Source organism: Camelus bactrianus, chromosome 13, assembly GCF_048773025.1.
Source record: "Camelus bactrianus isolate YW-2024 breed Bactrian camel chromosome 13, ASM4877302v1, whole genome shotgun sequence".
In the NCBI taxonomy this organism is placed as follows: Eukaryota; Metazoa; Chordata; class Mammalia; order Artiodactyla; family Camelidae; genus Camelus; species Camelus bactrianus.
Genome location: NC_133551.1, coordinates 16,279,722 through 16,293,168, shown reverse-complemented (window position 1 = coordinate 16,293,168; position 13,447 = coordinate 16,279,722). Strand labels below are relative to the sequence as shown.

The 13,447-nt window shown below is 36.6% G+C and overlaps 1 protein-coding gene across 2 annotated transcripts in view; it reads left to right on the top strand.

Moving 5' to 3' along the window:
- The window catches only part of PRKACB (protein kinase cAMP-activated catalytic subunit beta), a 116,933-nt gene extending 103,921 nt beyond the window's left edge, over positions 1–13,012 (top strand). For both annotated transcript variants that reach the window (XM_074376139.1, XM_010963332.3), the window contains exons 9-10: positions 3,694–3,858; positions 9,713–13,012. In XM_074376139.1, the coding sequence (XP_074232240.1) occupies positions 3,694–3,858; positions 9,713–9,838 (291 nt within the window). In that variant the 3' untranslated portion in view covers positions 9,839–13,012. The remainder of the gene's footprint in view (positions 1–3,693; positions 3,859–9,712) is intronic.
- Positions 13,013–13,447: the final 435 nt, after the last annotated feature.

Below are 13,447 nucleotides of genomic sequence, written 5' to 3'. Positions count from 1 at the left end.
TTTAAATTCATGCATTCATTCAATATTTATTAAGCTCATAGTATATGGCAGACCAGTACTGGACACAGCAGGTCAGTTGTGGTCTCTGCCTTCATGAAGCTTTCAGAGTAGATGCCCACTCTCAGGGATACTGACTCATTGGGCCTTCTGTGTATTCCAAACACCTGAATTCTTTAAATTATTACAAGTGATTTTGATACACAGCACGTGTGGAAAGGTTGGTGCGTGTGTGTCTGTACCTCACTGTAGAAACAGATTCATCCTCAAGAATATATCGTTAAGAAACAGAAGTAACTTGGTCTCTAAAGCCTGAAAAAGAATTCTAAACAAGAAATATTAGGGGGAAAAAAATACCCAGTAAACTCTCCAGGGAGTATATATTGCACAGACAACTCTTTCATGTTAAATGATGCCGGTTTCCAGTAACCTTATCACTAAGATCTACTAGTTTAATACAGTTAAACTGCTTCTTTTCCATAGCTGGCTCTTTACAGCTGCTTTCAGCTTATTTGCAGAAAATGGACTGCAGACAGATGTAAGGGCCAGGAGGATTAAGTTGTTTTCCCAGTAATGAAACTGACCGAGCTGGTAGTCTCACTGAAGCTCAGGCTGTCTTTCAAATGAAGGTTTAGAACAAATTAAGCTTCAGTGATCTACAACATTCTGGAATTCTGATTTTACTTTCTACATTCTACAGCAGTTGTAACTGATAATAGTGATATAAATAATACAATATCAAAGCTTGATACAGTTTTGAAGGAAAAGTAATCATTTTTTCCATTAGAGAAGTCTTTGGTGTTTCCAGATTAAAAACTACAAATAAAAGTCGTGCATTTAACACATAACTTCTTTTAAGCTATTTTCTGGTTTTTGCTAATTTCAGTTGATGAATCAGCATGGCTCTTTGGAAATTTCAATCAACAAAGAAACTACATTTCTGATTACATTTCAGAGCACTCACCAAAATAACTTTCACAATAATCCTCATTATTTCTCCTCGAGTGTACCTTAAGGATAGGACAGACTCCCATCACCAACATGCCTTACTATGAAGGCGTGGGCTTCCTGTCAGTATCTCTGGGGAAAGGAGGGTGTGACGTGCAGGTGAGGAGGACATGTCTAGGATTTGAAAAGGTTCCCCAGTGACTCTGGTATCTACCGTCACAACCCTCTACCACCACTCCTCAGTTAAGAATGGCTGTTCTGAGGACTGAACAGGTAAACACACTCATTAACTAACTCAAGACTACCACTTTATCTGCATTCCAAAATATTCAGGTATATATATTCTTCATCCATGGCACTGCATATCACCTGAGTTCAGAAGATAATTTACATGTGGTACCTCACTGTCCACCATTTTGAACACCATGAAGGGGAGAATAACTGACGCATTGCATTCAGTGGCTCATGCAGACTCTGTTGTAATTGAATATAAGTCTGCTTCAAATAAATTATTTCTTTGGAATCGAAACAAAGTTAAGATATAACTGCTGTGTTAAATAATCATGTTATTTTTCAAGTAGACAGTGTGCCTTTGAATATTGTCTAGTTTTCACTCCAGCTAGAGTAAATGAGGAAATATGCAGCAAATATTTTTAAAATGAAAATTTCAGTCTTTCATAAGGTTCCTGACAATACCCTTGAGTTAAGGTATATGTTATGGGGTTGGAGCACCTGGTTTGGAATTATAGCTCTACCATTTATTAGCTCTGTAATCCCAGACAAATGACTTAATCTCTCTATAAAATGGGGGTTATAACCATACTTATCTCATTGTTTTGTTTTGGATTTTATGAATTAGTGCTTATAAACCGTTTAGCACAATGCCTAAATTCTAATAAGTCATTGTGTGTCAAAAGCAAAAACTAGAGAGGGTGGTAATTCAGATGTATTTTTTTTTTTAGAACACAGAACCTCTTATAATCTGTAATAATATAGGTTTTGCAAAAATGAGATTTTTGGTTGCTAATTTATATGAGCTAACCCCCAAACTTGGTCACTCATTAGCTATTTAACCTTCAAACAGTCTTTGGTGCTTGACACAACTGCTGGTTTTCCTCTGGTGTGATGGTGATTTTTGTTTATGATTTACACTAAAATTGTTTTTTGACTTTTAAAAATCATGATATAAACTAGAGTTCTTTATGTTTGAAGACAGTGTAACAAAGAGCAAAATTCTTGAGGCTAGAAATTGTCACACGAGATTTCTAATCGCAGCTCCGCCACTTTATAGTGTAATGATTGGGTAAGATATACAACGTCTCTGAACCTTAGTTTCTCCATCTCTCAGAACAGAATTAATGCCATATTCACCAAGTATGTCATATCCAACTAGGATTAAGTTCCATGAAATCCGAGTCTTTGTTTTTGCTGACTGATGTATATCCAGTGCCTAGAACTGTGCCTGGTACGTAGTAGGTACTCAATAAGTAACTGTCAAATAGACGAACTACATTATTTGAAATGATTTAGTTAATTCTGGGAATAAAAACACAAAAATGGCACAGTACCTTCCCTCTAGAAGCTCACAGTCAGGGCGAGACAGACATGCACAAATACTACAGCATCATTAAATGAATGAATGCATTGTGGAGATCCCCTGAGGTTAGGTGACAGTGCGTGATGCAGGTTACAAGGTGATGATGGCACATGTAGAGAACCAGAGAAAGAATGCAAGGAGTTCAGAAATGGACCTGTTGACCCTTTAAGGGATTTCTTCAGAGATCTGTGGTTAGTTTGAAGTTGAGGCCATGAAAATGCAGAGAATATTCTGTTTAGTGAAGGTGGGAACATGAAATGGGGCCGAGATGCAGCTATTCCTTCTAATACCATCCCTCAGTAATACCTGTTCCAATTTTTCAGCACCCGTATTAGTAAAAGGTGAGAACTAGGAGTTAGGTTGGAGCAGAGAGTTAGAGACGAATGTGTTGAAACAAACAGGAAGCAAGCCTGGGTCTCCTGTGTTTGGCACTGTGTTTTATTGATGGTCTAATACGTAGCATCTTTAGTTATTTTGGGTGTTTTGTTTGTTTTTAAGGCTGGGGGTCAGTCAACTAATTGTAAAGTCTTCACAATTTAGAAGATGGAAAATACTTTTAAACCAATCTAAATTATTTTTAAACTATTGCATAATAGCAAAATTATGCTTAAAAGTCACCCACTAGTAAAAGTGGTTTCCTGTGCTATAAAAGACAGCATGGGTTTTTATAATCATTTTTAGACTTCCTTTTTGATCGTCTCTTTCAAAAGTGTATATACTGACATTTTCATATGCTGCTCTTTCTACTTAAATTACAAGTTTAAGTGTGTATGTCTCTAAGACCAAGGTTTATATTGTGGGATTCAAGGGGTCTCTCTTGAAGATGGGTAAACCTTTTGACGTTTCTAGAAAAGTTGGAAAAGTCTGTACTTAATGCACATTTTTCTGGAGAAGGATCCATTTCTTAAAGAGGGTTCATGACCAAAACAAGGCCCTAAAAGAACAGTTTTAGCTCATTCAACCAAATAATTCTCCTTTTAAAGGCTACTGTCAAGACTGAAGAATGTAGTTAAAAGTAGTTGAAGCTCATCATTACATATTTCTGTTTATATATTGATCTGCCACCTCAAAAAAAAAAAAAAAAACCTTTCTGAAATCAAAACAGAAACCTGAGTGTTGGAACATGTGTTATACTGCGGTCTGTCCTGCAGGTCCGGTTCCCATCGCACTTCAGTTCGGATCTCAAGGACCTTCTAAGGAACCTGCTGCAGGTGGACCTGACGAAGCGGTTCGGAAACCTGAAGAACGGTGTGAGCGACATAAAAACGCACAAGTGGTTTGCCACAACGGACTGGATCGCTATTTACCAGAGGAAGGTGAGCCTTTTCTTTCTTCAATTTAAAAGTTCCTGTCTACGTTATATGTAGTAGAAGTGTCTCCAACTGAGCACGTGGTTTTTTAATTTTTTACCTTTTGAATTAATCTTATGCAGGACGTAAAGAAATTTTCTAGCCCACAACTTAAAACTGAGTTTTCTCCTTGATAGAAGAGAAAGCGTATATTCAGTCTTGACCATCAATTTCATATGTTTTCCTTATTAAGTTTTTCCTACTCTCGCCTCTTTCTCTTCACAGACCATGGTGATTACACATTAGGCAATGTTCTAAGGGTTTGTGCGTCAGAACTGACATGAGGCCATATTAGTAGGATGACATGTAAACAAATATATTCTCCTACGAGAAATGGCACACAGCCAGATTTAATAACATTTAATTGCTGGATGCATCAGATATTTTTCAGTCATTATTGCCTCACCTTTGTAATAAATTGAGACATTTAAGAAAAGATTCTGCTGTGCTGAACAACCTTTCTCTCTCCTTTTGCTTCTTAAATGCCCAGTTAAAGATGATTTTTATGAATAAAGTGTTTTCATATTGAATATATTAATTTTTCTTTTTTTCATGAAACCAAAACTTCCGTTTCGGAAATTTGCCACATTTAATAACACTGTGCTGCCACACGAGTGAATTTCCTTAGAGAAAAAATGTAAATGCTCTAATTATTATTAACACAATTTTTCTAATTTATATTTTTATAAAGATTTTTTAAAACATTAAAAGAATTTTAAAATGCAGCAAATAGAAAATATAGCAAGACCAAAACCCCTCTTTGAGAGGCAAAGAAGGGTTCAGAAACTCTTTAACCATTAAATTCATCCAACATAGCCGTTAGCGTCATTATCTCAACTGGATATGTTATGTAGTCAAGAATAAGGTCCAAAGCAGTTTAAAATAGATTTTAAACCTAATAAATAAACATTTCATATTTCTTTCTAGATTTTCTAGCACCGATGTATTACTTTATAATTAACAAAAGCAACTCTGTAACTTCTCATTTTAATCTTTGAAGCAGTCCTCTGGGATCAGTGGTACCATTTTCCTCGAGAAAATTGGCTCAGAAAGGTTGACTACTTTAAACATAATCACACAGCTGCAAAATAACACCAATATTAGATTCCAGGTTCTTCAGATTCCCAATTCCAGGGCCACATTACCTCTTTAAAGGCCTTTGAACATTTGTAATGAAATAAAACCCCCAAACAGAACAATATATTGTTTCATAAGCTAGTCATGGATTTTACACACTATCTACTTAACTTTTCATGCTTCGAGCATTTTTGGAGCAGGAAGACTGCCTCAGAGGGCAGCAGAAAGAGAGCAGGAACTCTGGGGTTAGGGAGACATCGGGCTGAATTCCAGATCAGCCGGCCATTAGCCCTGAGATCTCAAGCCAATTACTTCTTATCCTTAAAATTTGGGTTAAGGTAGAGAATGCGAAAGGAAGAGCAGCTTGGAGGGAAAGATGAAATAGACTGGTCCAGATTCTATTCTTCTTTCTGGTTGAGGTATGCTCCATAGAGTTATAATCAGGTAATCATTTGTTAAGTAAATAGACTTGAAATTGTCGTAACCCCATCACCCAGACAGCACTTCTGTTAACATCTGGCGTATTCACTCTTTCTTTCTGTGCGCGTTATCACTACAGTCCGTTCCCATGACTTCAGTAGCCACCTGACATCTACTTCCTCCGACCTGCACTTTCCCCGCAGCTTCAGACCGTTACATCACAGTTACTACCTACTGCAAGATTCTGTTTGGGTGACTTACTTAATCTACATTTTCTTTCAGTGCTTTTTGATCTAAATTTTGTTATTGTTGTTTAATAATTACCCGATTATCCTCTCAGCATTTGTTGAATAATTATCTGTACTCTTATTTGAAACTCCACCTTTGCTAATACGAATTACTGTATACTTCAGTCTGTTTCTGAACTTCATTTTTTATGAGTTCTTTTTGTCTGTTCATGTATGCACACTATACCATTTTATGCAGCTTTATAATGTTTTTCAGTTTTCAAAATACATATTTAATATGTGGAGTTCTCGTGTTTGTGAAAAATACGTAATTCAGTTTTTTCCAGTTTTTATTGTAGTAAAGTACACATAACATAAAATTTAATATCTTCATCATATGTAAGTGTACAGTTCAGTGGCATTAAGTAGTACATTCATGTTATTGTACTACCATTTATCTCCAGAACTTTTTTCATCTTGCGAAACTGAAACTCTGTACCCATTAAACAATAACTCCTTTGTTTAATTGGTCTTAATATGTATGTTGTATTTGGGGATCTTAATTGGGGTTACAGTACTCTAATTAGAAGAGAACCAAACTCTTGAAAATTCTTTATAATGAACATGTTATATTTCTACAAATATTTGAGTATTTTCTGTCATTCAGTAAATTTGTAGACCCCTCCCTCATACAAGGCCAACTTCTTCAAAGTTTTTCCTTAAATTTATACTTTGGTTACTATTGTGAATGTGTTTCTTTCCCACTACAAGAGTATATAGGAGAAAACATTTCTGTTTATGGTGTAATTGGCCACCTTAGTAAATAAATTCTGTTCTTGATTTTCACAGATTTTTTCAGCGATTCCTTTGGATTTTATTGACAGATAATCACAGTGGACAGAGATGTCATTTGCTGCTTCTTTTTTAATATTTATATCTTTTATTTCCATTTTGTTTTATTTTATATGCTGGAATGTCTAGAATAATACTTTAAAATGGTGGGCCTGTTGAGCTATCTTGTCTTGTTCCTCTTTTAAATGAGAATGCCTTTCATGCTTTGCCACCAAATATGAAATTAGCTGTTTGTCTTGGAAAAGTATTCTTGTTCCGGTCAAGAAAATATCTTTAATTGCCAGCATACTGTATTTTATCTTCTTTGACATATTAGTATAAGGAGTCATACTGATGAGATATCCTAACATTCCTGAAGCAAACATCACTAATCATAGGGTATTATTTTAATATCTGCCTGAAATCAATTTGCTGAAATTTTATGTAGGATTTACTTCCATAGTCATAGGTTTTATTGACTTGTAGCTTTTGTTCTTCTGGAGTTGAGATTTATGGCTTCATAAAATCCATATGGATTCGTATGGAGTTGGATTCATAAAGTGAGTTTGAAAATTTTCCATGTTTCTTATTCTTTCGGAAATTTAAAGAACATAGGAATTATATTTATATCTTGGAAATTTTAACAAATTAACTCTTCTGTGGATATTGGTCTTTTCAAATTTTTGCCTCTTCTTGAGTCAATTTTAGAAATTTATATTTTCCTATAAAATCATTCATATCCTTTGCAATTATCACTATTCATATGATCTTTATTGTCGTATTATTAATTAATGCTATATTTAGACGCATTGATTAGATTTTCTTGAGGCTTGTCCATTTTATTAGTATTTTTAAAGATTTATGGTATGTTTTGAATATTTTCCTATTTATATTTAGAAATAAAAATTTCTGCTGCTACTTAGCCAATATTTACTAACCTATCCATATCATGTATTGTAACTTTAACAGTCATTCTTAAAATAGGTAGAGCTGAACTGCTCCTGCTCACTTAGCGTTCACTTGCTTACAGAGGGCTTGACTTAGCTCCGGTAGGAAACAACATACCTGCCAGGAAGTGGTGCCCTGCAACAGACAGGTGGTTGTGGGGGCAGCTTGACTGACAGCATATTGTGATGGTCAGCAGAAGTGGACTTGGGCGTCCCTGGATACTTTACAAGTAGAAATAATTCAGTACTTTAATGCAGCCATTTGTTTTAATATCCTCTCAACTGTAACTGTACAGATTCTTCTACTTCTGTACAGGAGCACAGAAATAATAGTAAATCTGAAGGGTCTTCGTAGTTGTTTCTGTCCTCTGACTAAATGCTCATGAACAATGAACTAGCCAAGGGCATCTGGCAGAAAGACAGGAAACGGAAGGAAAGGGCCTGGACAACTCAGACTGTACAGTCATCTTCTGGAGATGACTGCTCAGTAGCTGTGGTCCTAAGTTGCTGCCTGGCTTGACAGGAGGCTTCTGTCTGCTTAGTTCGTGCTTCCGCATGGTGCAGGACTGCAGTCCCCAGACAGGCACACGAGGCCAGCAGCTGGCAAACAGAAGGATACCAGATTCTCCAGTCCTTCTTATTTTTCACCTTATTCTTTTAAAATGTCTTGTTTGTGTGTATATTATACTAGCTTAGTCATGTGTGTCAATAATTTATAAATAACTATACCTGTATTGGTGATATGTACTCAAAAAATAATTTACTAAAAAGCATATAAATCAAAAACTTCAGAAACTACTGGTGTAAATATTAGAAACAGCTCTGGACTGGAAGTGGAAAATTAAGAATTTGAAACCTGCTTTAGCCACTTATTAGTCATGTGAATTTGGTCAACTCTCCGTTTTATAAGCTGTAAAATGGAAATCACAATGCCTACCCCACCTCCCTCACAGCGCTGTGCTGAGGAAATGACACAGCCTGTGTGTGATCGTCCATAAACGTTATGAACGCTGTGTCAATCGTGATACTATTTTTTTCAGCTTTTAAAATCTTTTCCTCAAACATATTCAGTATACCATATTATCTTTATAAAGACCATATTTTAAATAATGGAAAGACATTTTATTTTTAGGGTCCAAGAAGAAAAATGTTCAGACAATTTTATAATTCTGAAAGAGATTTTTTTTCAAATTTCCCAGAAATTTTTGATGGCCAGATTTTTTTAAAACAAAATAAACCTGAGAATTAGAAAAGAAAGCAGATTAAAAATAAGTCTGAGTTTTCTGTCACGTAGGGAGGAAGGAATTAAGGAAAAAGGGATAGAAAAATAGACTTTAGAAATAAGAAACTGAAAAAGGAAAAAGTGGAGTTCTGTAACCTTAAGTGCCAGCATTTTGATGCGAACAGTTAGTTATCCTAGAAATCTCTTTTAAGTATTGCATTGTACCAGTCCTTGAATGGAAATATTGCAATTAATAGCAAATCTACAGTTTGCTTCCTCTTTTAATGCTGTTATCATGTAGGGACTTAAAGGCATTTAAAGATTGCCACCATGTAGCAATAGAATTTATTTTCCTTAGAAATTCTCAGGCACTTATTTTTCCTTTTTCCATCCCACCAAGCAGTTAACTCACTTCTGACACGATCTGAGGAAACCAACTGCAAGTCCAGTTTGTCACGTGGGCTTCCGACCAGGAAGCTATAGATCAGGATTCCCACAAACCCCTGAGGGATCGACTAATTTGGTGGGTGGTTCACAGAACTGAGAAACTTTACTTAGTAGATTACCAGTTTATTGTAAAGGGGTGTAACCGAGGAACAGCCAGATGAAAGACATGCCTAGGGCAAGGTATGTGGGAAGGGGCCCAGGGCTTCCTCCTCTCCCGAGGCAAGCACCCTCAGATCCCCACATGTTCACCAACCCAGAAGCACTCTGGAAACTGAACCCCTCCTGGGGGTTTTATGGAGGCTTCATTACATGGGCATGATTAAGTCACTGTCCGTTGATAATTGAACTCAATCTCCAGCTGCTCTCCCCTTCCAGGAGGTCAAGGAGTGGGGCTGAAAGTTCCAACCCTCTAATCACACGGTTGGTTCCCCTGGCAACCAGCCTCCGTCCTTAGGTTACCTCGGGGGTTCCCCCCCCCCCCCCCCCGAAGGCACCTCATTAACATAACAAAAGGCACCTTTACCACTCTTAACTCTTGGGAGATCCAAGGGTTTTAAAAGCTTTGTGCCAGGAACTGACAAGAATACCAAATATATATTTCTTATTATAAGAAATATCACACTTCTGTTTTCCCTCTGTCTCAATTGTAGGTTGAAGCTCCATTCATACCAAAGTTCCGAGGCTCTGGAGATACCAGCAACTTTGATGACTATGAAGAAGAAGATATCCGTGTCTCTATAACAGAAAAATGTGGAAAAGAATTTTGCGAATTTTAAGGATGAGCAACCAGATGACATCAGAGCTCACACTCAGTCTTTGCACTCTGTTGAGAGAGAAGGTAGAGCCGAGACCGTCCTTGTCGAAGCAGTTACCTAGTTCCTTCATTCCAGCGACTGAGTGAGGTCTTTATTGCCGTCATCCGTGTGTGCACTCTGCATCACCTGTGTAACAAGGCACCGCTAAGCACGCGTCGTCTGTGCCAGAGCACAGAACTAGACACTTTCCTGCTGCTCTTTGGTTTGTCTTTCTCCTCTCCTCCTACATCCATTTCTTCCTTTCTCATTTCATTAGTTTTTCTGCAAATAGTGCTTGATTTTATTTTGTTGGTGTTTCAGATGGGCAGTGTTACGGCTCTGTGACATTGGAAGGGAAGGGTGAATGTTGCTCTTAGAAGTGCTTGCCAATATTTTTGTTGGTCAGTTGCTTGAGGATGTACTTTCTAATAATTATTTTTACTTTGAGTAGCTCATACTCAGTTTTGCCAAAACTCTTGACAATTTTTGAAGATAGTGTCTCTTCACCAAGTAAATTTATAGAAACAAAATAATAACTTTCTTAGAACTCACTAACACAGAGTAGCTAGACCCAGCAATTTGGATTCCTGCAGCTCAGAAGCTCTGTTTCCCTTTGTCACCTTTTCTGTCATCATCCCCTTGAGTAACTAAGTGACCAGCCTGTGCAGCGTGACAGGTATGTCTCATTTGCAGGAAAAGTGAACAGTAAGGCTCACTGTCACCCGGATTCCCTCACTTGGTACCAGCACTTACGTAGGTAACAGAGAGGAGTTCTAAGATTCCTAAACCTTAACTTTCCATCAGGGTTTTAGCCAATATTTTAATAGAATATGACTAAACAAAGTGACGCATTTTTAAGTTTCTCAAATAGTGCTCATTGTAAACTTTTTTAAAAGAAGAGAAATGAGCTAAAAAAGAACATTAATATGGACAAATACTTTGCTAAGTCAAACAAATGGCTTAATTTTTGTAAACAATACGGAGGCACTTTCATTTAAATGCAGAGGGTTTTTTGTTTGTTTTGCTTTGCTTGTGTTTTGTCGCAGAGAAGAACAGAAGGAGCTGTTGCCAGATGACTGTGCTGGGGCGCCGAATTTGTCAGCCTCAGCGGAGGCGCTGTCGCGGCTCCAGCTTCCGCCCCGTGCCTCACCAATGGGAAAGGACAAAGTTTATAAAACTGCCACAGTTGTGTTTTAATTTTGAGGTGTGGTCTTTTTAGATATGTCAATTTCTAGCCTCTTCTTTTATTAAACAATTATGATCATGCAGATACAATTTTAGTATTTGAGTTTAGTTTTTTATATACTTTTTGCCAACTGACTTAACATGGCTGTCATGTGGAAATTTCAAGCACTTTTGCACATTTTGTTCACTGTTTGTTGAGACTCCATGGCTTAACTCAGTTTTTAAACTATTTTTTCTTTGCTTTTAAATTTCCTGTCTGGTTTTATCTCTGTGTGTCAGTGACCTATCGTAAGATGACACACCAAAATAGTTAAAAATAAACTGCGTTCATCTTTTATGACCAATTTACATGCATATAAGATGAGCTGTATTTAATCAGACTGACCTTAATGTACATAAGCACTCTTTTTTCGCTTCATTACCGGTGCAGATAGGTCACTGACTCTGCTTCTTCTCATCTGTACCACACCCTTGTAACACCTTTGAAGACACTGAAAAGATCTGTCTGAGATGTTCTCTGCATCGCTCTGTACATCTTTTGGTTGTCAAGTGTTTCTGCACGGTCATGTCACTTCAAAGTTGATACTGATTGACTGGGCCACCTATATTTAAAACGTGCAAGAAAAATGAAATACTTTGCTGTAGCAAGTTTTATGTAACAAAAATATATCATGTTAATAAATTTAAAACATCATTTGTATAAAATATTTTAATTAGTTTTTTTGTATTTCATTTAGACCCAAGAACATGCTGATCATGTATTCTATATGTATGCTATAAATGCTATGGTACCTTTGTTGTATATTATTGTAAAATTATTGCATAATAATTTTAATAAATCATAGGGATGACAATTTGATTATTACATTTTTAGAGTTCCAGTAATTAAAAAAGATTTCTATGAATTCTGAAAAAAACATTTTATGAAATTACTACTGCCCAGCACAATTTGCTATAGAATCTACCTAGGTAGTGACCCCTAGGCATAAGCTGGTTTTGAGGGCTAGTTAACCACGTAACTCTCCATTTAAAGAACATTAGCAAGCTTTCAAACATCTCAAGGGAGTCTATTTCTAACCACTCAAGTACACTGAATTAGAATCTTAGAATTATATAAAATTCCCAGTTTCAGCCACAATTTAGCCAAGAATAAGATAAAAACTTGAATAAGAAATAAATGGAATGAATCAGTATTTAATCTCAAATTACATTATTTGAAACAAGAAATTACATTTTGCTCAATAAATAATAAGGAGGTGACATTGTAGAGGAAGGAGCCCTAGACTGAAAGTCAAGTTGTCTGAGTGTCAGGCCCGATCTGTCACTATCCTCATGCCCTTGGCCTCAGTTGTCTTATCTGTGAAATGGAAGAGTTCCATTAGGCAGTTTCTGAGGTCCCTTCTAACTTTGACGTGTTGTGACAAGATTCTTTTCATGTGGCGTTTTGAAGCGCTCATGTGCTTTGGAGCCAGCCGTGGTAAGGCGGTATTTTAGGGCATCTTCCTTCTTACTCTTACAGTGTTCTTACAGTTCTTTGAATATCATGAGAACCTTGTGTCTGTTCTGATTCCTTCCTCCTTCACTGATGCTAAATATCTAATTGATATCAAACTGTCAGCCTACCAAAAAAATATTGTGGCTTGTGGGCATTGCTGTCTTGTTTTGATATGTTCTTGTAGTGACTGCCCATTGGCCTGAAAATACTCATTGTAAGCCTAAAATAATCATTTTTATTTCCCACTGTTTTTTCTGCTTGTTGAAGAATCAAATGAAATAATGTTATGTGAAAGCACCTTGTACACTGTAACCTATCAATGTAAAACGTTAAGGTGTGTTGTTATTTCATTACTTACTTCTTTGTTTAGAATGGAGTTTCCTATGCACCACTGTAGCTAGGAAATGCTGGAAACAGCTGTGTTTTTTAATTAATCAATAACTGCAAAATTAAAGTATCTTCCAAGGATAAAACAATTTATTGAGTCTTGGATCCTAATATTCAGTGCACTTGCTTCCTGATTTACTTTCTGTGGATACTGCAGATGTTTATGGATTCCTGGTTTTTATGTGTTTGGGTGAGAACAGAGAGACGAGGGGGTCAAACGTCCACCAGTCAATTCCAGCCGGGTGTTTGCTGAGAAGCCACTGGATTCATTCCATAGTTTCTAAAAAGTGCTTCTCCTTTTTCCTTGTACCGTTTGTCTGAATTACTGTTAAAGTAATGTTGAAAATATTCATATTTAAAGGACTGACACTGTAAGAGCCCTCATCCTTATAAAAATGAAATATGAATTTATACTTTTTTCTTCAGAAGTACTTTTGAGCTTCACCATTGCCTCTTCTGGTTTTAGCCAAGTTGATTAATGTGTGTTTCTAAAGTTGTCCTTTACCTCAAGAAATACATTTTTA